This window comes from Ziziphus jujuba, chromosome 11, assembly GCF_031755915.1.
Source record: "Ziziphus jujuba cultivar Dongzao chromosome 11, ASM3175591v1".
NCBI lineage: Eukaryota > Viridiplantae > Streptophyta > Magnoliopsida > Rosales > Rhamnaceae > Ziziphus > Ziziphus jujuba.
The window spans coordinates 9,432,239-9,456,377 of NC_083389.1; the positions used below are offsets into that span (position 1 = coordinate 9,432,239).

The 24,139-nt window shown below is 34.2% G+C and overlaps 2 protein-coding genes across 3 annotated transcripts; both read right to left on the reverse strand.

The window, feature by feature from the left end:
* Window positions 1–2,634: 2,634 nt before the first annotated feature.
* LOC107433593 (dof zinc finger protein DOF3.5) lies at window positions 2,635–4,166 on the reverse strand. The gene has a single exon (XM_016044890.4). It carries the CDS (start codon window positions 3,484–3,486, stop codon window positions 2,635–2,637), a length of 852 nt encoding a protein of 283 aa, XP_015900376.3. The 5' UTR covers window positions 3,487–4,166.
* Window positions 4,167–4,966: 800 nt separating this feature from the next.
* Window positions 4,967–18,747, reverse strand: LOC107433626 (protein virilizer homolog). 2 transcript variants are annotated; one of them, XM_016044925.4, is made up of 28 exons: window positions 18,420–18,747; window positions 18,069–18,157; window positions 17,535–17,658; window positions 16,737–17,351; window positions 16,262–16,630; window positions 16,059–16,163; window positions 15,739–15,921; window positions 15,159–15,300; window positions 14,863–15,044; window positions 14,659–14,744; window positions 14,530–14,578; window positions 13,952–14,018; window positions 13,384–13,853; window positions 13,211–13,310; window positions 12,708–12,841; window positions 11,899–11,966; window positions 11,599–11,815; window positions 10,422–10,637; window positions 10,157–10,312; window positions 10,027–10,080; window positions 9,705–9,910; window positions 9,517–9,586; window positions 8,843–9,171; window positions 8,230–8,410; window positions 6,752–8,143; window positions 5,831–6,649; window positions 5,673–5,744; window positions 4,967–5,396 (listed from the first exon to the last, which is right to left on the reverse strand). In XM_016044925.4, the coding sequence occupies exons 1-28, from the start codon at window positions 18,492–18,494 to the stop codon at window positions 5,376–5,378; spliced, it is 6,591 nt and encodes a 2,196-aa protein (XP_015900411.3). In that variant the 5' UTR covers window positions 18,495–18,747; the 3' UTR covers window positions 4,967–5,375. The 2 variants fall into 2 exon arrangements, with proteins under 2 accessions (XP_015900411.3, XP_015900410.3); XM_016044924.4 differs by having other exon boundaries at window positions 9,696–9,910.
* Between the last annotated feature and the right edge of the window lie 5,392 nt (window positions 18,748–24,139).

Consider the following 24,139-nt stretch of genomic DNA (forward strand, 5'->3'; position numbering starts at 1 on the left):
TAGTAAACTTGATTTCTTCCTATTTCTTTAAAAAAAAAAAAATGGTTTTCCTTCCTGCGGAAAAGAAAAAAGGAAAAAATCAAAATTGTCTTCGCCTTGCACTGCCTTCTTACTAACCCACCAAACTGTTACCCTGAGATCGATGATCAATTGAGATTGCGTACTTCATCGGCCATCTACCAGCTCTAGCTACATATATACTCATATATTTTATATATACATTATATATATATATATATATATATATAAAAGAATTTATATTATATGTATATTCATCGCTCCAACTCATGCATGCATGTGCCTTTGACTGTATGCATTATTAGACTCAATTTTAATAACCTTTCATTTCTCTTTGCTATTACTGATTGGCGATTGCTAAAGATCTGATTTGATTGAAAGTAGTTAGATTAATATATATTTTATATGATTTGCATACATATATTAATACAAGATTTGTATTTGTATAGGTATATTTACATATAAATATGGGATCATGTGCTGCACCGACTTCCACGAATTTGTATATATATATGCCAACTTATATATATATATATATATATAGAGAGAGAGAGAGAGAGAGAGAGAGATCAGTTAGTTGAAGTATTCTCACCACATAAATTTAATTTTTAAGTGAGTTAAGAAGAGATGAGGAAAACAATCAAACTGATTCAAATCGAGCAAGTGGGAATGCTACGTAGTTAAACTCAAGGTTATTGGTTCCAGTTGAGAGACTTGGTCTGTTGCTTTCTGGAACTCTTGATTTCACAGTTAACCTTTATTAATCCCTCCTGTATACATATATATATATATATATATATATAGCAGGTTTTGAATTATGCCTAGTCTGATCGACTTACCAGTAAAATTATTCAAATACATGTTAATTATTAATAATTGAAATTTAATTTCGGTTTCAGGGGACCAATATATATTCAAATAGTTAGTTAATTTAAGCCGAAAACTCTGACATTCACAACTTAGGGGACCGGGCACAACAGTTTCAATTATATGTCAATGTTGAATTTTCATGCCATTAAACAATATTAAATATTTTAAGGGGAAAAAATGGAAAAGGTGAGAGAAAGGACGTTTTTATGGTGGTTTTAACAAGATTGAGCTACCCAATTTTGTGGTTCATAAAATTTTCCACCGGTTGAAAATGAATATGTACGTTAACCTCTCAATCTGCTTCTAGCATTATCTAGAGAGTTGATGGACCCATGGACCGTCGTCTAGGGGTCCCTCTCAGCATTTAATAAACTTACAGCGTCAATGCAAAATTATTGGACTCAAACCCACCAATTCACTTGTGAAAAAAAAAAATGGATAGGTCCATCAATACTAACCCCGAATCAGCATATATATATTTGTATTGTAATTATGTGTTTGTGTAATGTAATTGAAGCTAAATACTAGCAGTTAGAGCACTTTCTTATTTTTTTAGGATTTATCAAAACCTCAATTTGGATTTAAGCCATTAATTTTTCCTTAGTTCTTGCCATATTGTTTGTGCAATAGATGGTTCCTTCTCGCAACTTTCAACCATTGAGCGTGTTTTACCAAATATGCAAAGTTGGTAGGAAGTTTCTATATATGACCTCCTCTAGTTACGATCTAATTCCATGTCTTGGATTACGAATGAAACTCAACCTAAAATAATTTAATACCGCGTATAATGAATCTACACCCACGTCAATCTATAACAAATTTCTTACTCTCTCTTTAAGAAGCAAAGGACTTCTCAACAAGAATTGTTTTTTTTTTTTCTTTTTTAATCTTCTTTTTTTATAAAACATATTCTCTATAGCTGAAATTTATAACCTACAGAAAGAAGAAATTTCGACAATGTTCTAGACAGTGTATACATATAACATATAACCTTAAAATATTTTTCCAAGACATAGCCCATACCTGACTAATTAAGTAATCCCAGGCTGATGGAAAAAGTGAGCCTATGATTTATATATAAAACCCCTCTCCACACTAGTTTTTGACACTTAACAAAGTAATATATATATATATATATATTGATCTAAAAATTAAGCACATTCATTTATTGTATAAGATGGAAATTATTACTAGTTATACTGAATTAGAAAGAGAGAGAGTGAAGGATAACAATGGATAAAGGCTTTAGTATTTAAAACTAGTACAACAAGTAGCTACTATTGTAAAACTCTATCATCGCAGATTATCACCGGAAGAAAAAAGAATTAATAACAATAATAAGTACCATAGAGAATTTTTGATTCACTAGTACTGGCAGAAAAATCAATGGGCAAAGTGATGGCTGGGAATTTATATATTGAGCATATATATGTGGATGGCAGTCAGACATGTTATGTTGTTCTCCCGTTTCATTGATTACATGTAAATCAGCCAGAAATTATATGTAATCAATGGACTGGCGAAAAACAAAACATGTCTAAGAGTAGAAAACGACAATATACACATATACATAGCTAGCTAAGTTATTCAGAGCGATTAATTAATTATAGATAGATTACTATTCCATGGACATCATATATATATTCTTCAAATTTTCTTCTATACATAGCTATAAGCATATATATATATATATATATATATGGTTTATATTTTAAAAAGAAACAAGAAAACAATAGTGAAAGAAAATCATATCTTCTTATCATGATGTGGTGGAGAAAGTATCTCACAGGTTATTGGCAAATCGAATGGGCTCCAACTTCCACTTATCAAGTTTTGATCCTGTGCTTCTGGTCCCACCAATGGAAGTTGTGTTGCGAATTGCATGGCGTGATCATGATCATGATCATGACAATTCATCATACGATCACAACTACTCGTCGCCCATAGCATTTCTTGATGATCAGTGGCTACGACGATCTCTTCCCCTGGAAGTGGTGGCAATGCAAAATGATTAATATTTCCATCTTGATTTTCACAAAATTTTTCAATTCCTCCGAAATAGCCACAATTATTTTCTGCAGACAAGTCAGGACCCGTGCTCGGAAACTCTAAAGACGATGGATCGAAATGATCACTCTGAAATTCTTGAATTTCAGACCTAATATTATTGTCAGCCTGGGTCTCTGGCTTTTGATTCAGAAAGTTTGCATAAACAAGTGCAAGATCAATATGCGATCCATCAGGCATTAGTGAGGAACCACTAGTACAGGTAGTAGTAATAGTGGAATGATGATGATTATGGTGATGATCAGCTAAGAAATTTCCATGGGAATGCCGAAGTGACTGAACACCGTGGTCGGCGGTGGCGGTGGCTGTTGATAGTCTTGAAGACTTCCCTCTTCTGTTTTTCCGGCAACCACCTCCGACAGGAACGTTCCTGAGGGACCCACCTTTAGTCCAGTACCTTCTACAGCCTTTGCAGAAGTATCTAGGCTGTGTTAAGCTGTAGTTGTTGTAATAGCAGAATTTGGTGTTGGAACATCCACATCTCGGACAATTCGGAGATATATCAACGTTAGGTTTCCATCCTCTCTCCATTAATACCAATTAATTCCACACCCCACATAAACTTCATCAGCAATCTTCTTTCTCTCTCTTGTCTCTGTCTCTCTCAAAGTTGCAGAGTTAGGAGAAAGGGAGCGAGAAAAGAGGTTCAGGTGCATATAGAATAGTATTGTGAATAGGGTTATAAGGAGTACTAAGAATGAATGAAGTAAGTTTGTTCCAATGGACCAATGCACATGAGAGAGAGAGAGAATTAGATTAGACTTAGGGCTCTTGGAAATATGTATGCATGACCATGCACGTGAAGCTGCATTGGGCAAATAGGGGGTTCCGGTGCCGTTAAGGACGTCGGATGGTGCGTCACAGCTCCGTAGGCAGATACGAGGTGTCGGTGTTTTCACACGTGGCATTGTCATATTGGTGGGTATGTGGGCCATGGAGGAAGCAAAGGCCTCGATAGGCTAATTTCAAGTTCCTTAGGGGTGCAGACAGAGTAGATCAAATTAAGCTCTTTTTGGTATTTGTTTAAACTATTTGGCAATCCCAATTTGCTTCCCTCGCACCATTTCCAGAGATTATACTATATGTGTATGTCCCACTTGCAGGTAAAACCCTCCTTGTTAAGTGGGATTTTAATTTTTGGTAAGTCAACTTAGTTTGTACGACGTTTGCACAAAATTACCCTTAATAGGGTAAAATCACCTTTTTCGTTTGGTTTTATTATTATTAGTATTATTATTTTTTTGACCTTTTGTGTTGTCAAATGTCAAAATTCTTTAATTTCTTGGTTCACGAAGTTTAGGCTTTCATATGATCGAAATGTTAGAGGAAAAAAAAAAAAAAAAAAAATCCTCGACCAAGTGAAAGTAAATAAAATAAAGAAATGAAAAATCAGAGCGTGCATATGTTGAAGAAGTATTTCTTTAAGGAGGAATGTCTCTTTCGGTAGTTTACATATAGGTGTCGGTAACTCAGAAAGTATCTCTTGGATCATGGGCTTCTAGGATCCGATGCTCCCAAATAAAATAACAAAAACTCTGCAAAACTATGGTTCTGCAAGATTATGGGAATGTCAATTGGCAACAAAACCACTTTTCTTTCTTCTCAACCCCTGTGGCTGCCCAAAACCTCTAAATTACAGCAGCCACGTCGGGCATAGAAATACAATATTGACAAATTGGAATTAATATATATTTAATATATATTCATAAATAATGTTTAAAAATTGAGATTTGAAAGGTTTTGATCATCGAGAAAAGCATCTTGCAGACCCTATATCGTATTTGAGGAAGGCTCACCAAGTTCCGAGTCAACATTATCAGGTTAAAAAATAATAGCGATAATAATAAAAGCAACAAAGCTCCATTATGGGGTATCATGACACCAACAAATATAGATGAGAAACATTTTACGTTACTTAAATAAGCCTAAACTCACCATTTCTAACGCAGAGAGTTTTATCTTATGGCAAAGAAAGTGCTAATATACACATGGCATACATCTGAATCCTGAGTACTACACTAAGGCAGAGAGTTTTATCATATAGCAAAGAAAGTACTAATATACACATGGCATACATCTGAATCCTGAGTACTACAATTGGCATGTAAAAAGGGGCTTAAGCGAGATGAAGGGTGACCCTTCTTGTTTAGCCGGCCAATAGGTAAAAAATTGTACAATTAGAATAGCTATAATACATACATTTAAATTAACAAAATTTTTCAGTAGAAAAAATAATAATGATAAAAAAAAAATCCCGGATCAATGAAGAATGCCTCCAGCAGAATTATACCACAGGTTGGCCAGTGAGACAATGGGGTAATAAGCTTCATCGTCAAGATGGAAACAGCTCAAATCACCAGCTAAGGCCCCCTACTAAAATATGTGCCCGCCACCAAACCATTCTTTGGTTCCTCATTTTGCTATAGCTGGCCCAACTTTTCCTGTCAAACCACAAGAAACAACCATGTAAAAAGCATACCGAAGCAGCATAAAAGCAAAGATTATTGCATTGTTAATAATTCAGTATCTTGCATAATGGATGCCCTTGAAGACTTAAGAAAATTGGGAAATGGATGAAATGGAGAGGCTATACAACTGAAAAGAACAAAAAATAGCTCTCATTTTTTACTCTCCAAATTTCACTTTGCCAAGCATAACCACCAATAAACCAATCAAAACTTGGCACATTTGGAGAAAGCAAACATGAAAAGGAGTACCTGAAGCATCTGCATTAACTTTGGATGCTGCTCCAAAAGCTGGCAGAGCTTATCCCGGTCACTCAATAAAGACTGCAAAATAGATGTGTAAATAAAGATTAGAATAGACCAATAAATATTGATTAAAAAAAAATGGAAATTCTATAAATAATGAATACCTGAATAGCTTCTGGAGACTTGAAATACTCATGCAATGACATTCCTGAATCTTGTTGTTGAGATGCATTATCCACTGTTGTACTCATGGCTTGTTGTGGAGCATGTTCAACATGCTGCTGCTGCTTCTGTACATGAGAAAACTCCTGCTGTTGAGATTGATGAAACATGTGCATAGAAGAAACATGGGGTTGTTGCAGCATCTGTAAGGAATGCATTTGCATTTGAACAGTTCCTTGTTCCAATTGTTGTGAAGCTTGAACAGGTGGCCTAAGATGTTGAGGTGGCTGGGGAGGACGTGGGAGCTGAGGAGGCTGCAGGGGCTGCAACTGTGCAACTGAATGGATTGTCTGCATGGAAGACTGAGGGATGGAGAGACTCTGCAAGACACTTGGTAGGTTCTCACCCTGCTGCTGAGTAGGCATATTTCCATAAATACCCGAAGGGATGGAACCTGGCCGACTGAAAACCAGGTGTGGCAGTCCAAGAGGAGGAGGTGGATAAGTATTTATCCTGGCACCTGAAGTAGAATGACTGCCTAATCGAGAGTCATTCAAAGGTGTAGTACTCTGAGGAAGCTCAGTTGTACCAACACTTGTCTGGTTGTATACCGAAGATTGGGAAGTAGAAGTTCTATTAGGTGTCAAATTATATGGATTAGATGAATAAGGTGGTGGTGTAGGAGGAAGTGGTGGAGGCGGCCTGGCAGATCCACCAGGAGAAGACAGAGAAGTTCTGGAGTACTTAGAATCTGGCATGTGAAGGGATGCCCCTAATGATGTAGAACTGTTGTTGGAAGCAGAAAGATACTCCGCATGAACCTGCCAAAAAGGACGACCGATTGTTACATAAATGAAGATAAATCAGCAAGATACGGCGAGTCTGCACCAAACTAATAAAAAGCAAGTGCTAAGTTGTCTTACTTGGAATGCCGTGGGAAGTGGCACATCAGTCATAGAGTTCACAAATGGGGACGACTGGCTTGGAACTGGATCAGAAGTCTGAGCTACCACAGGTGCAACTGTTGGGGGAGGTGGCATTGGAGGTAAAGGAGGTTGATTAGGCATAAACCTCTGGTCATAGAGTCCTTGAGACCCTGTAGCCATAGGTACGTTACCAGCAGGTAATGGACCATTCTTTGGATAAAAATTTTGCGGAGTCATCCTGTTATCAACTAGTAACTGCGCTGATGATGCTGACACATTATTATAGACAGAGCCAGGAAACCCAGGACTATTAATTGCTACTGTGGAATCAAACCCATTTGAAGTCTTGACTGTATTTACATTTTTCATGTCATCAGCCTGCTCAGAAAACTTCTTATCTGAAGAAACACTTGGTTCTCGAGTCAGTGGCATTTCAGGACGTGAAATGGACATCCTTGAAGAAAATTCACTGTGAGTGTTTTCATCAATATTAGATGCTAATGGTGTACCTATATGTGAGAACTGACCACCCTCATGAATGTCACTCTCCGTTTCTTCAACAATTGAGTGGGGAGAACTTTGTTCAATGATAAGAGGAGCAGGCTGCTGGAGATTATCATCAGGCTGAGGAAAGGGCAATTTGTCATCAGATTCAGACTCCTCACCATCAAACACTATATCAATTCCATGAAGGTCATCATCAGGATCATTTTTCAATTCCTTAGATTTGCTGGACTTCTCTATAGCCATGTCATTCACAGAAGCTGCTATCTTTGATTGTGGTGCGGCATCCCCAATCACTGTTGATGCAGGATTCTGGCGTTCCCTTTGTCTGGCCATAAATTCATCCACATGAATTGATGGAGGTCTCCCACCAGTGGCTCCTATACGTTGGACTGCTATTACATTGGAATTAGTAGCACTGTCAACGTTTCTTTCCCTTGCAACATAATCATCCACATGCATGGAAGGGGGCCTGCTAGTGTTTGGTTTGCGCTGCCGAAAAGTATCCCTCCGAGTGGGACCAGAAGGAGTTGTAGATGACCCCAACCCCCGTGCATTTTGGCCTGTGATTTCAGCCGGAGCATTTTCTCCTCTAGAACGCCTATTTGGTGGCCCTTCCACTGATGGCAATTTCCGTTTTACAGTCGTCTGTGGAAATCTATCAGGTAATGTTTCTGGACAATCCCACAGAAACTTGTCTCCTAGTCCTCCTTGGCAAAGATAATCTTCAGATCTTTCAGCACTTCCATCAGACATCAGATGTATCTTCGAGAAGATCAGATCATCAAATGACACAGGGAAACCACTGGGAAAGACATCATCAAACCTAACAGAATGGGCAGGCGTTTGCAATAACAAAGCCAAGGCCTTTGCAGAATCTAGAGCCTAATATAATTAATACTGTCAGATATTATGGAAAAGTTTAAAAAGAAAACAATACTTTAGAAAGAGAAATTTTCAGTCAGTTATACCTGATATAAAGAAGGTTGCATATCATAGTTTACATAGTCATCAGCTGCAATCTTTGAATGCAATATAGATGTTAATTTATTTATGTAGTCTATGGTTTCTTCAGAAACACCATCATCTGCATTTGTATCACCAGGAAGGCCAAAAAGAAATTTTACAGCAGCTACCTGGTCCAATTTCAAACTAAGAAACTAGAAACCATCAGCATGGGCAGTTAATGACTTCCAGAGAACTGTCATGATGAAAAATTAGTGAAAATAATCTAAAATCTGAATATGGCGTGCTTGTAGTAAAAAGCCAAAAACCAATATCTACACAATAATACTTGTGAACTTATAATAGCCTTTTCAAAATGTACTGTTTTTCTTTCGATCCTTTTTTCAAAAAGAAAAAATAACAGAAGGACATTTAGAACAAGCTGGTAAATCAGGAAGCAAATTAAAATTTTAATTAATGTAAAAGATCTGGAAAAAGAAACAACTAAATGTGTAGAAAATAAAGGACGGTATGCAATAATAAAGATCATGAAAAATTGCCTTAATTATATAATTAGTCTACACCAAAATCAAAGTGTAAGTTGATTCATAAGTGTAAAAATAAGATAACAGAGCTCACCTTTTCCCATCCACACAAAAACATAAAGAACCTACAGACAACACATTGATTGCCTCAATTGAATAATCCAAGAAACTATCTCTAGAATCAACTGATCTTAACAATTCCTTCCAGCAACATAGCAAAGGTGGCCGTTTTCTCCATTCAAAGTCACTAAGAATATCATAATTTGCATTGCCATTCCGTTCATGTCCTCTTTGTGATCCAGCTTCCTCAAAACTGGAGTGGATACGGTAGAATGCTGCCAAAGAACTTCGACCTTCATAGCAGGAACCTAATTCTTTAAAGGCCAAAAGACAAGCAAGTAATTCTTTCCCAGGAGGTAGGACCTAGAAACGAAATGAAATCCCATTACCATCTATCAAGCATGTAAGATGTCAATTTCTTTCCTTTCTACATGTGTATCCAGTTAATTTATTCTTTCAAACTACAAGCTATTCTAATTACTTGCTAAAATTAACCATTTTAAAGGTCTTACATACAAATTACAAACAAGCATGGATAAATTGTTGCTATTTCAAACTTCCCTTTCTCTGCAACCTAATGCATCTGACTTTTTACAGTGAGCACGTTTCAAATATACAATCAATAGCTTCTAAAGATATATCACAAGATTACCTAACCAAAATCATAGAATATGAAAAACTACTTTTATATGCAAAGTAATAAGCTACCTGACAAAACTTGAGGAGATAAGCCAACATCAACAAACACTCTTCGCTAGTCAAATTTTCAGAATTGTGCCTGATAAATGAAAGAAGTTTTTTCAGCAAACACATTGTTATATTCAATCAACTTTATTTGGAGAGAGAAAGAGAGAGAGGGCAAACAGCAAATAAATATAAGAACTCACAAATCATGCCTCACTGTGTGTTGTATGGATGTTCGAGAATCACAGAGTAGTGAGAAGGACTTGAACACAGGAAGGCACCAACTAAGTGTGGTAAAGCAAAACTTAGATAAATTTCTATCATCTCCACCATGTTTCCCATCAGAATTAGCAGCCACAAGAGACTGCCTCAGCACTGTACTTAGCAGCTGAATGATACCCTCTTTTACCAATAATGTCTGATAAAGGAAAAGACCACTGTAAGTGCAAGCAAAAACTTTTGTTGAACTAGAGAGGGAAAAAAAGGGGGATCCAGACACTATGAAAAACAAATACATTAGCAGGAGTTCCAGACCTTCGCATGTGGATGCTCCAATAAGCTAGCAAGAAAATCAAGATATTTGAAAACCTAAGAAAAGAGGGAAGAAACATTACACAAAAGACAAACAGATTATCCAAATGTTACAGTGAAAAGAAAATCTCACCTTGAAAGTATCCATTTCTGATAGAGAACATGAATCAGAAACATGACCACTGATCCACGATAATATGGGTCGCAGAAGCACAGAACAACTTTCAGCTTTCTGGTAAGCAATGCGTATCACAAAAACACGTAGCATGTCCTGAATGACAACCAATGCCTGTTCAAAAAGAAACATCATCATTCATACAAGATAAACTCTACCATTTTCCCTAAAGGCCCTAAAGGTAAAGAGAACAACAATAAAAGTCAATTGAAAAACCACATACAGAAATAGCATAATGTTGGATAACAAGGGCAATCTTTTCAAGCTGTGGTGTCAATTGGCCTAGCAACTTCTCCAGGTGCAGAGGCTGAAGATACCAGTTGATCTGTTTCTCTTTCTGAGGCCCCAACAACGTTCCAATAGACAATGTTCTAAGGGCACTTAACAAAGGCATCCCCTTTTTCCAAAGCCAGATACCTTCTTCCGGAAATAAATCATTCTAGCATATCATAAAGATCAAAGAAAGCAGTGACTAACAAAATGCACTCAGAAGCAAAGGTTGTAATTAGAACATATTATTGAAAATTCAAACTAAAGCTTGCACGATGTTTGTCCAAAAAGCAAATAATACATCATAAAGAAGCAATAATTAAACAGGCAGCTCTTGAGACAAAACAATTCACTTCATTCCAGTTCACAAAATTGATAGAATGATAGTTGAACCATTAACATGCCATAGAAAGTTAAATGATTAACTCTGCTGCAGCAGCACCCTAGTTAACAATCCTCTCCAGAGCTTGGACCGCTATTTATAGACACAACTATGAGCCAAAAGTTTTTTGTTTGCATAAAATCTAGGGAGAGCATTCGCCCATTGTAACACTAGAATGACTACAATGGGCCTGCTTACTAGAAAGGCTTAGCAAAATATTACGCTGTAAGGCAAGCTGTCAATAAAATATTAAGGTATCGTTTGGTAACATGGTTAGTTCTTTGTTTCTTTTTTTTTTTTTTTTTATTCTTTTAACTTTTTTATTTTATCCAATTGTGCTTAATTTGCTTATGTCAAGTGTTAATTAATGGTAGTTTTAGTTTGTTAAACATCTTAAACAACAGGAAGAAAAGAAACAAAGAAAACCAAAAACAAAGCCAACACAATTCGAAGTTGTGTTCAATTTGGTATTTATGTTTTTTTTTTTTTTTCTTTTTTTCTTTTTTTTTTTTTTTTTTTTTTTTTTTCCCTTCCTTAACTTTGTAGTTAACTTAGAAGCCTAACAAACTCTAACTACCATTAAGACTCGACATAAGCAAATTACACACAATTAGTTAGAGAAATAAAAAATTAAAAACTAAAAACCAACCACGTTACCAAATGGCATCTATAATGTACCTTTAATTTCATTTTCTTTTAGTTGCTTAACAAGGGGGAAGGTTAAAGGTAAAAGAAAAACTCAACATACCAGAAGACACAAAAGACTGCAGGTCTCCTTTGGACCCAAGGCCAGCATTGAAGTAGCTTGAACACTAGCAAGGAGCGAATGGAAGAGCCCAGGACTCCAGCCATATACTGGCCAACAAGCAAGTGCTGATGCAACAAGATGGCAAATAGCACCAAAACCTAGAGCAGCGTCTGGATAGGAAGAGGACAAGTCTGCAGCACATGCAGCTAGTTTTGGGCTGCAATAAATAGGTTCCAATCAAATAATAAATAAACAGCATGTCATAGCCATGATAAGATCAAAGGAAGTATTTCCAGTTACCTAACTTCTCGATGCAATCGTAGAAGGGCATTCATTAGCTTGGTATTTCTGTGCTGCTCTTCAGCTTCCTATGAATATAACAAGGAATAGACTCAAATTCACCCAAGAGTATTATAATAATAATAATAATAATAATTAATAAATAAAATTTTAAAAAAATCTTTGCTTGGCCAAATAATATATATTATATATGACTTTTTATTATCCAGAAACGTTTTTGTCCAGGAAGCTGTCCCACCACCAGATTTGGTGGGACATTTTCCTGGACAGAAATGTCCTGGATAAGATAATTACTATATGCATATGAAGTTTCCAACAACACCCCCCACCCAAGAGACAATAAATACTGAACTTAGTGGCTCGGGTACGAGGGCTCCATTCCTACCTTCCTCTACAAAAGATTCCACCTAGAGTTGCGACCAATACTAGATCAGCCCATAGCTATAAATTACCCAATAGCACCTAATCATGTCTGATAGAAAAATCATTGGCCCAGTTGGAGTGGGTAGGTTATTATTCAAACAAAACCGCTTGCATTTAAAAAGAAAGTGTGCTTGCTCCATCATAAGAACTAACTAGAGAAGATGACCATCAAAGGCTTCCAACTTTAGAACCATTAGTAATGATTACTTCAAACAGAGCCAAAAAGATTGATAACTTTCTATGCTCTTCTTTTTTAACTAATTAAGAAAGTGTTTTTGATGCAGAATACCAAGATAGAGAACTAGATTAAAAAGTATTCCTATCCCTATTCTTCATCAACTTCACTGGAAACTACAATTTATAGGAGAGCAATAAATGAAACAAACCTGTAGTTTCTGCAATAGGTTGATCAACAACACAAGAGAAGGAACCAAAAGATCAACTAAGCTTTGCTCACGATTACGTTCTAGCAATATATCTGACGTAGAATTGCATTCTGTGCCCTCATCGACAAGGTAATCTGTACAAGACAAATAAAATGCACATGTTTTAAAAAATTAGAAGAAATATTTTGTTGGAAGTTCAAAATTGTACATATTAGCAAAGACCCAAACATATGAAGTTATGTAAGTTATAAACCAAAGATAAAGACGGAGAAATGAAGCAATATAATACAAATTTAAAAAAGAGATATTATTAACACAAACATGCAAGTAATGGATGACAATGATGCCTTTTAGTATAGGGATAAGATTTAGGAAAGTTTACAGTTCAGAGTTCATTTCTTTTTTTTACCATTGTAAAAGTAGTAGTATTGTATTAGTATTAGTGGTGGTGGTAGTAGCACATATATGCAACCCCCTGAAAAAAAGCATCAGTAAAGACATACCATAGCTGTTTGAGGACCTTTCAAGCATAAACCTACAGTTGACCAGAACTGTATAGATGACTGTTATGGCACCTTCATCATACAGAGCTGCAGCGATTGCCTATATCAACAAAAGAATGGTAAGGAACAAAAAATACCATTATAAGCCATCTGAGGAAAACACAAATACATACCGAGTTCTCTGAGATGAATGCCAAAATTCTTAAAGCGATTGTCAACTGGGCTACAGAACAGTCACGAAGGGTAACACCATCAAAAGTCTTTTCAGAAATAAATTTTCCAAGATTCTCCATTACGTTGACATCTGAATCACCGGTGGTATCTCCAATTATATTTTCTAGATCCGTCAAATCTGACACTATTGTGGTTAAGTGGGCATCTCCTTCAGAAGCTAAGACAGCAGCATATCTTAGAAGACCAATAGCCCCATTTCTATGATATACAACACCAGCATCTATCCATTCCAACAGTCTTGCCGGAGCATCTTTTCTATTGGACCCTGGAGAAGAGGAATGTAAAGCTCTATGGAGTTCCGTAGCATGTCCAATCCACGAACCAAGAGAAGATGCAGTTGAATCAGTAACAATGACTTCAAAAATCTCAGCGGCTGAATGAAATATTGCAAGATTTATGGGCAAAGCTCCTGCATATCAGAGTTACAACTGAGTAAACGCATATTTTAAGAATAGTGAAGAAGAAATTAACAAAATTTAAGACCCAACCACGTGGTAAGTGGGTTACCACTATTTTTGGCAACTGGTTCTGGTTCCTTTGCAGAATGTAATGCTTCAATCAGAAGTGAAATAGCCTACAAAAGGAATCTTATTAATTATTACCAATAACTGAAGTACATAACCATACACAATGATTTAACAATAATTATTGACAATAAAATTCACACTAACCGCACAAACACCATATCATAAAGACTGCCCAACTAAGGGCATCAAATCATTTGCTAAGAAAGATCCTGAGTTCATAATAATAACTCTGAGTAGTGAAATTCCAACTAGCCTAGGTAGTAATAACTCTTCTGCATTATATCAGAGGTCCGAAATTGAAAACCACCTTTAGAAACGGTGAATAAATATTTAAAAAATTAAAGCAAAAGAATAAATTCACATGTAAAAGGTATAGCATATGAGAATAAATCTTTCTTTAACATAGATACTGGCAGATCATCTACCCAACATAAAATTCTAAAATTGTGCCTGTCGTTTTTGGTTGACAAAACAGTGCCGGTTCATTTCCTTCAATCTGGTAACCATGCATGTACCAGAAACTAATTTAATGGTTCTATATAAGGATCTACGTCATACCTCCGGAAAATAACCCAGAGCCAATAAGGCCTGCCGCCCACAGTCAGACCTGCAAAATATGAGAAAAACAAAACCATTAATATTGTGTAAAATCCAAAAACATAATAATAATAATTTAACTAATACCACCTTGCAAGACCACATAGTTCCCATAATACCCATAAGAATTCCTCTGAGTGCGGAGCTGATGTAAGCAAACGATCTATGGCATTGACCTGCATCAAGCATGATAAAGTTGTTATTTTAGCTGCCAATCTCGAATGAAAAGACCTGGAGGAAAAAATTAGAAGACGACCAAGCATTAATAGGTTTGACCAAAACAAAATAACTAACCACCCTCAAGTGCATCCCTATAATCATTCCAACTTCCCGCGGACCACAGAAGAAACCCTTCGCTATTAAAACAGAAGCATATCGAAGAGGAACACAAGCATCCTTATTCACATCATCAGAACCCCTTAGGGCATGTACGACTGTTGCAGAAAGTTCAGGTTGTTGTAGCAGGAAAACAAGACCTGGTTTAAGGAAACAGACAATATGAATCATGATCTCTAGGTCTCAAGAATAAAAATAATAATAATGATAATTAAATAATTTAAAAAAAAAAAAAGTTAATAACATTAAAAGACCTGAGCGACAAAAAAGAAGTGAAAGAATTATGGCCTCAATAGACGATGCAATATCCATGAATATGTCATTAACATGACCAACTTCTGAACGTAACGAGGATGATGACAGCAGTGCCACTGATAGAGGTAGAAATCCCCTCTCCTGCATCCAATACAATTGAAATATTAAGCACCAGAGAGAAGGTTGGAAGGGGGGAGGGGAAGCATTAGCAATAGGCATAACTTACAACATTTCCAGTAAACAAGAACAAAAACTAGGAAGAATAGAAAAGCTAAATATATTCCAAACGGATCAGGCATTAAAAATAAACATAAGTAATCAGATCCATCCTGCTAATATCAGAACAAATAAAAATGTGAGATTCATGTGCCCCTATGCAACAGACACAAAAGTAAAAGTTACAACAAAAGAAATTAATAGTTTGTGCTTAATCCTTAAAGCATGACACTTGTCCCCGAAATAATCATAAAATAACAAAGGTATTGCCCTTGTAAATAACAACATACAGCTATAGATACAGCAGAAATTACATCAAAAAGATGCTAGAGGATGATGAAAAGGGTAAAGAAAGCAAAATACCTTCAGAAGTGCCAGCAAATGGGAATCAACATCCCAATTTGAGAAGCAACAATGTGATGAAGCAATCAAGCTATTGGTTGCTTTATATGACAGCAACCCTTCTGTTTGTCCAAGATTCAGTGACCTAGTTGCAAGGGATGCTGGAGAAGGGTCTTCAATTGGACCACGTAAGTTCATCAATTTCTGCAGCAATACTCGTCCACAAGGATGGATTAAGAATCAAAAATGCATATTTCTTTCACAAATCACAAAGGGAAATAATATATTTCCATATTTCACATAAAAAAAAAGAAAATAACGCAACAACAAGTTCAACTGACCAAGAGCTTTTTGAGTTGTGACTTTGCGCTGATAAGCATGCCCAGAGTAACATTTGTAGCCTTACCAACAGCAGAAAGTCCTCCTAACACAGATAGAACTGCACACTGCAAAAAAAATAAAAATAAAAATAACTACAGGATAATAATTGAATAATTTTGGTGACAATGAAACACATGCAGGGCACATCAACTGAAAGTGATACCTCATATCGCAAAACAACTTCATAAAATCTTAGGCGATGAAGGATATATGTTGCTAGAGAAGCAACATCATGACGTGGTTTTTGCAACAACAGATTCAACAATCTATTATAAGCCTCACTAGAACCAGGTGGAATGTTTTCATCTTCACGAGGCCACCAGCCTAAAAATCCTTCACAACCATATGAATGCCGTGTAGCCTGCTCAACAACTCCAAGTAAAAGTAATGTAGTAGCAGAAGAATTCTGCATATCACCACAGAAAACATGTGCAAGCTGCTCCATTCCCCCACCATTTACAAAGTGAAAGCAGCTCTCTCTACCAGAGCACAAAAGAAGAGCAACACTCAAACCCATAATGACATTTGTAGTCTGAATATCAAAGCGAAAACCAAAAATCAATAATTTTAAAATAACAGGGGAGACAGATCAACATATAAAGAGAGAATTTCCAGTGAACCAAACAGTTTTAATAAACCTTAGAAATCTGGTGATGTCCGAAAAACGATGATTCCCGATTAAAACAGAAATATTGGCTTAACAAATCCACCAACTGTTTAGAAGTAGCCAAATCAGCTTCAGACTCAAGAAAACGGCCATCTACCAACAACTCAGCTGATTCATCCCTTGATTTATGTTGAAATAGTTCCAAAAGCTCCTTTCTAGCTTCACTAATAACACTTTGCAATTCTTGCCGATCACTGCATCTGTCCCAAGCATGGGAGACATAAGAAGAAGCTACTGAGACTAAACTGCTAACAATTTTATGTAATCCATCCCCTAGGTGAGGTAACTCCAAAATCTTTAAGAGAAGCAGTAAAAATTGCTTAGCCTCAATAGAGATATCTGATGCAAGAGGAGGAAGAGATAGAGCCTTCAGAGGGGAAATTGATTCCTCAATTGTTAGATCAGTAGAATGTAATGCCAGAGGGAGATCCTCAAGCTTTCCCTCAGCAGAGGTAACAAGATTAGTTATGGAGCTATCATCAAATTCAATGTTAAATTGCCCCAAATCCTCTGCTGTGTTTCCATATATTATCAAACTCAGGCTGCGATAGCTGCCCCTCACAACCAGGTGATTAGTTACAACAGCCTGCAATTAAAGGACAGTTTCCATAAGCAATAAAAATGCACCGGAAGGACTTAAAGTTTAATCACAGTTGAGAACTGGAGATGAAAAAGAAAAGGGAAAAAAAAAAAAAAAAAAAAAAAAGGGTTCAAAAGCATTTCAAAAAAGTTAAATGGCAAATAGAATTGCATATAGTATTATGATCACCTCCACTTCTAGCACATTCGAAGATGAATGTGAATACAGAAATGGCTGACAGAGGCGTCTGAACCTTGTCTCCCCCTCGCACTGAACAAACACCTCCAGAGCAAAGGAAGGAGGTGAAGTAGCCCTATAAAAAAAACAACACATCAGAAGATGACATTAAATTGCTGATTCCGTTTGAGTATCATCTAAACTCATGAAGACAAGTTTTGACCATTAACACCAAACTCTTAAGACTTTTAAACTTTAGAATTTCTAGACATGGAAACGTCAAAAAAAAAAAAAAAACAAATATTCCTTGAAGACCTCACACCAACACAGTGATCGTCATGACTTTTATCTAATACTTTAAAAATAAAAATTAAAAATTTCTATATCCAAGGAAAATGAATAACATAAGTACTTGGCATAGTGCATAAATGCTTAATAAATAAATTATCAACGATTAAACATAAGAACAAGTTTTATTTACCATTTTCCAAAAATTCAAAAACAACTATCAAACAGTAACGGAGGCTACTAGTTGAAAACACTTACCCAACAAGTGTTACGGATTGAGATGCAGATGAAGCATTCTGTTCGAGAAACTCGCAAGCAGTGATGACGATTGGTTCAGCAAATAAAACCTGTTGATATATTGAAGTAGTTGTTTAATAATGGCACTGAATTGTACGAAAATTTACTACAAAACTAATTACAATTCGACAAGAAATATATATATATATATACATATCTCGAAGTTTAAAAAAATTCTGCACGTAAAAATCAAATAATAAATTGAAAACTACAAAAATACGCATCAAATCAAAGAACTCCTATCTTCAAAATTTCATGAAAAGAAAAAAAAAAATGACATGCTATAAAGCTATGGTATGAGAGTGAACTTGCCTCGTCGACATATTCATCGAGATGGGGATGGACGAAGGTCTGAGCAAACAAAACGCAAGGCTCAGGCCGTCCCATCCTGTAAATTTCGGATCTCTGATTCGAGTTCGTCAGGAAAACATTGCCTGAGCCCTAAACTTTGAATGCTAGGGTTTTGGGGGGTTTACTTGAAATTCGGTGAACCTTTTTTGGGGTTTTTTCTTTCTGGTATGCTACCGACTTGAATAACAGAATGGGAGAGAGAGAGAGAGATGATAGAGGGAAGGGAAGGGAGGGAACAGCTGAGGGAGTTTTAATGTTTTATGACATTTTTTTTTTTTTTTCTGTTTTCGATGTTTATTTCAGTTTTAATATAAATTAAAAATTTCCAGGTTTTTTTGTATTTGCCTACAAGCATTTCAAAATTTCCTGTATAAATAAAAATACAATTTCCATTTTTACTTTTTTAACAGTCAGACGAATAAATATATTTTTTTTTAAGGGAAGGGGAGGGAGGGAACAGCTGAGGGGGTTTTAATGTTTTATGACAATTTTTTTTTTTCTATTTTCGATGTTTATTTCAGTTTTAATATAAATTAAAAATTTCCAGGTTCTTTTGTATTTTCCTACGAGCATTTCAAAATTTCCTGTACAAATAAAAATACAATTTCCATTTTTACTTTTCAGAACAGTCAGACGAATAAATATTTTTTTTTTAAAAGAGTACTTTATTTATCATCGACGACTATGATTACGCATTAAAATACTGTATTTTTTTAAATAAAATGTTGTTTATTGGTTTTATCCATTTAAAAAAAAATTATCATGTCAAATAAACAAACGGTCTTGTAAAAAAAAAAAATTCTCATACTGTACACAAAATTTGTTAAGGTAAAATGGTAATGAATAAAATAATTGTTTAACTGATACTATGTTTGTGAAATAAATAATATTAGGTATAAATTTAGCTTTTTACTTTTCTCTATAAATTTAGTTTTTTACTTTTCTCTCTTCTCTCTCCTCATCGTCTCTTTCTTCTCTCTTCTCTCATCTCCTTTATAATACATCCATTCAAAAAGAAATTTAAATAAATATTATTCATTAATAGATACTATAACATAAATTTCAACAATTTCTAAATTTTTTATCAAATAAACTTTAATATACAAAATTATTGAAGATCCTTTTAATTATTTTTGAAATAATCTAATAAGACACTGAACTTAACTGCAGTTATTTTTCAATTTCTTATCTAATTTTTAAATTATTTATTTTGATTTTGGAAAAAATATTTCTTTCTACTAAATTTAAATTTCTTTTTCTAAAATTAATTCATATGTATACGGGGGGGCGAGTTTGGGGTAGGAGTTATATTCCTATCCCCACCACCTTAATCCCAACCTAGGGCAAAGAAATTTGTCCCATCTATGACCTATCATCCTAATTAACTGAAAAATCTTTGCCTCATTGATTAAAGGTAGGGCACCAAATTGAGGCAGACTGCCACCCATAGCAAAGTAACAAGGCTTGATAACTTGAATTCATATTTCGGACTCAATGTTTTTTTTATGGAAAACATAGAATTTCACCTTTTGAATTTCAATGTTTTAAATCTTTAATTTTGTTAAAATATCGTTGTGGACTCATTGTAACTAGCTCGTCCAAATTTGCTTGTTGGATATTGGTGCAAGGCACATAAACTTTTATACCAAGAGTTGTAGATTAGAAGGAAGATTTCACTTAGCAATATAAAATAAATAATATTAGAATTATTAAAATATTTATTAAATAATATGGTAAATGATATAGTAATATTATATTAATTTATTGTTTTATACACTTATATATAGAAGGTTCACTTAATATCATATTAATATAAAATATGGAAGATCATACAAGACGAAGATGCACACTCAAGTGGGTAGTGTAAGCTCCTAACAACATACTCGCTTTACTCAAAACACTTCAGTTCACTAAATAAACGCAGGATGAGCAGCCTATCTTTAACACCAACAAATTGCCGATGTTTCTCAATGAGGGTGCAATCAATTGACCCAAAGATTTTGAAGCATTATTTCAGCTAAAAAAAAAAAAAAAAAAAGATTTTGAAGCATTATTTATTAGTGGATGATAAGCAAGGTGGCACTTCAGAGAAGTGATAACATTCTTTCTTGTTATCCAATCCACATCATCTGATAATTTAGAATTCTCTTGTGAGATTTCACGTTTTGGAAGTCGCGCGGTCTCTAATTGAATAAATTAAATTGAATAGATATTGAAGATTGGAAAAGTTTTATAAGTCTGTCTCTAATTGAATAAATTAAAAAGAACAGAAAATATTGAAGATTGCAAATATGAGAATCTTACATGATAATGCATGCAAGAAATCAATAAATTGAAAGTAGATAAAGATGTAGCTGTTCCGCGAGCATGCATAGATGCAGGAAATTAATGAAATTGGAATTAGATAAAGATCAGCAACTGATTAATAATTATTAATCCTATTTATATTATTAGGAGAAAAAAAAGACCCTGAAAAAAAAAATATATAGCAAGCTGTTTGTTGGAGACTTGATGCTCAAGCTCCGGCTCTACACCTAACACGTAAAATAACATTTTAAATCATTATTATGTAATTTTAAAAGATACAAGTAAAATAAATTAGAGTTTTTTTTTTTTTAAATCATAAAATGAATAAGATAAACTGGAGTTTAATGTAATCTTTTGTCATGGCGTCACGATAATAGAGATAATGCTTTGACAATTGTCACGAAGATCATAAAAGAAAGGCAGTACACGCGCAGTACTTGTTATTATTGCCCTAATCCTCAGGCCCCGCAAGTAATTAAAGGAGGGAATTGTTTATATGAAAATTAATTGTTTGATTTCTTACTATTGTGTTTAATATCTTATTCATGTAAGCAATGATTGCATCTATATATATTTAATTAATCTGTCGTATTGAACTATTGGAGCTCTATTAACTTAGCGACTATGTGTACTTTATGAGGATGTTGCTTAGAGAGCTAATTTGAGTGGCTCTAGTTTATTAAGGGACGTATCCGTCCAAAACCAACTTGCTGGATTTGCTAGGTAAGATCTTTTAAATACCAAAATTGCAAACAATTTCCATTTGTTAAAGTGGCATATTTTATTTTTAAGTATAATTACTATCCATACCCATGATATATCCAAAAAAACAAAAAATTATATGTTTCTAGTAACCAGGAAACTATCTTATAAAAGATAAGAGAGAAAAATTATTCTTCAAAACGTATTAGCTTACATAAAGACAATATTCTCGGTCTATAATTTTAGAATGAGTAATTCTAGTTATACTATCATTTGAATTCTATACAGTTTAATTATTGATTTATATTTTTATCTCTATTTAAAATTACTATTAAAAATATTTGTTAACTAAATTTATTTAAATAATTTATTCATACAGTCTTATTTTTCCTCTCAAATGATACGTTAAATATATCCATCTAATTTATATTCTATTAAAAATTAGAATTGTAGATACAACAATTATTCACAAATTATGGAAGCTCAAAAATATGAAACAGTAAGATGAATTTATTTTTTTTATATTGTGATGATGGCTTTAGTTTGGATTTTTTTTTTTATATCGCTTACCAATGATCAGATTGGAACAATACTCTTCGATTAAATCCTGGTATATTAAAATTTGTTTTTTATTTGAAAGTTTAAAACTGAATATTTTTTAATTACTCATAAGCATCCATCCAGACATTATTAAGATGTTTAGAATTTGTCTTTTAACCAAAGTTTAAAACTAAACATTTTTTAATTGTTGAGAAGTATCCATCCGAACATTATTAAGATGTTTAGTTTTTATCTATCAAACATTGTATGTATATACAGATATTAAATATCATACATTATGAAATATGCTAACTTTTTGTTTAAATTCTTAAGTACAAACCTACAATATCTTTAATACCCTTTTATTAACATCCCGTTCCAGTGAAAAATTTTGATGGGATGTTTGGGTAATGGTAAAGTTAATGGAAATTTAAAATTTTCTAAAAAGGTGAAATTTTCTCATGTTTGGATAATTTTTAAGAGAAGGAATTCGTGAAACCCAGTGGAAAATAAATATCGTAATGTCGGAAACTGATAGAGAAAGTGGATCGTACTAAAGATGTGTCATTTTAAAATTACCTGAGAAATTGATATTACGTATTTTTTTAAATACAATTTTTTCCTTTAATTTTAATATATAAATTTTTTTAATTACTTGTAAGTCCTATTTTCTTCTATAATTAACTAAACACTATAAAAATAATCTCAAAAAAATCCATTATCAAGAAATCGATTCCCAAAAATCAGTTTCCTGCAATTCTTTTTCTTTTACCAAACAATCCATAAAAGCTGAATCCACATTCCCAACACCAAAACGGTAATTTAAAATATGTGACAAACTGATCATGCCAATCACAGACTTGTATCACGCATAAGGCGTAAAAAGTGGAGTCCTTCGTACTTAACTGAAACATTCTGCATTCTTTATGAAAAATCTAAGAGTATTTTGAAATATTGTAAAAAATTCCATAGAAACAAACTAGTATATAATAGAATCTTTCTTGTACATAAACTTGAACTATCTAGATTCTAGCTTATATGAATATCATGTGTACATATTTATAATATTGAAAAAAACTTTGTAATACGTATCAAGTCTTCCATGTAAATATCTTGTATATAAATTGAGAACTATCTAAATTCTAGCTTAGATGAATATGATGTGTACATATCTACAACATTGAAAGAACTTTTAATGTGTCAAAGTCTTCCATATAAAAGATTGGTCTTTCATTTGTAACATATACAAAAAATATATCAATACAAGCCTTCTACATTCTCTCGTCTCAAAATCTAAGAATACAAGCCTTCTACATTCTCTCGTCTCAAAATCTAAGAATACAAGCCTTCTGCTCTCAAACTCAAAATCACCTATTTGTTTGAGAAATTTAAGTCCCGTGACACTTGGCTAACTTAGCAGCATGGTTTTGTTCCCAAAAAATATATGTTGAAACGATGATTCTCCATCCCAATTCAATCGGATGATACAAAGCGTGTTGGCAAAAATATAATAAGTGCCTATATAATATTAAAATAAAAAGAAACATTAATTCAAAAAAAACAAGAGAAAAAGAAATAATTCAAGATATAAAAACAAAAAAACCAAAGAAATGTAATCTGGACGCCGGTAGTGAGACACTCTGAAAGAATTGCAAAATAGTTTTTAGAAAGTTAAATTTCCAAAACTTATGTTGCAGAATCACTTGGACTAGTAGATTTGGAATAACATTAATCGTATCTGGAATAGTTGTTCTCCGATACCTGATGTGGATTCACCATGAAAGAGAGCAAAGAAAAAAGAAGGAAGCGCAAGGAGAGAAAGCGAGCTAAGCGGGAAATTCAATTTTGTTTTGAGGACACATGCGAAATAAAATGAAAAACTGGGCTTAGAGGTTTTTTTAACGACCCGCCCGACAGTTTCAAAAAATACACGAAATACAATTTTACGTTATTTTTATTTCCAAATACAAATATCCCAACATATTAATGAATGACCTTTAACTTTGAAGAGCTTATAAAATAAAATCCCATCTTTTTGCCTGCATTGTTATATTATTTATATAGAAAAAAATAAAAAATATTATTTCTTCAATTTATTTATACAAAGAAAGCATCAAATTCCATTTTTTAAA

What these genes read in the sequence shown, in the direction of transcription:
- LOC107433593 (XM_016044890.4), bottom strand. Translation starts at nt 3,486, where the DNA reads ATGGAGAGAGGATGGAAACCTAACGTTGATATATCTCCGAATTGTCCG.
- LOC107433626 (XM_016044924.4), bottom strand. Translation starts at nt 18,494, where the DNA reads ATGGGACGGCCTGAGCCTTGCGTTTTGTTTGCTCAGACCTTCGTCCAT. An exon ending in ACTTCTTTTTTGTCGCTCAG is followed by an intron (nt 15,045 to 15,158) that starts GTCTTTTAATGT and finishes TCCTTAAACCAG; the next exon opens with GTCTTGTTTTCCTGCTACAA. An exon ending in TGCAACCTTCTTTATATCAG is followed by an intron (nt 8,144 to 8,229) that starts GTATAACTGACT and finishes TAATTATATTAG; the next exon opens with GCTCTAGATTCTGCAAAGGC.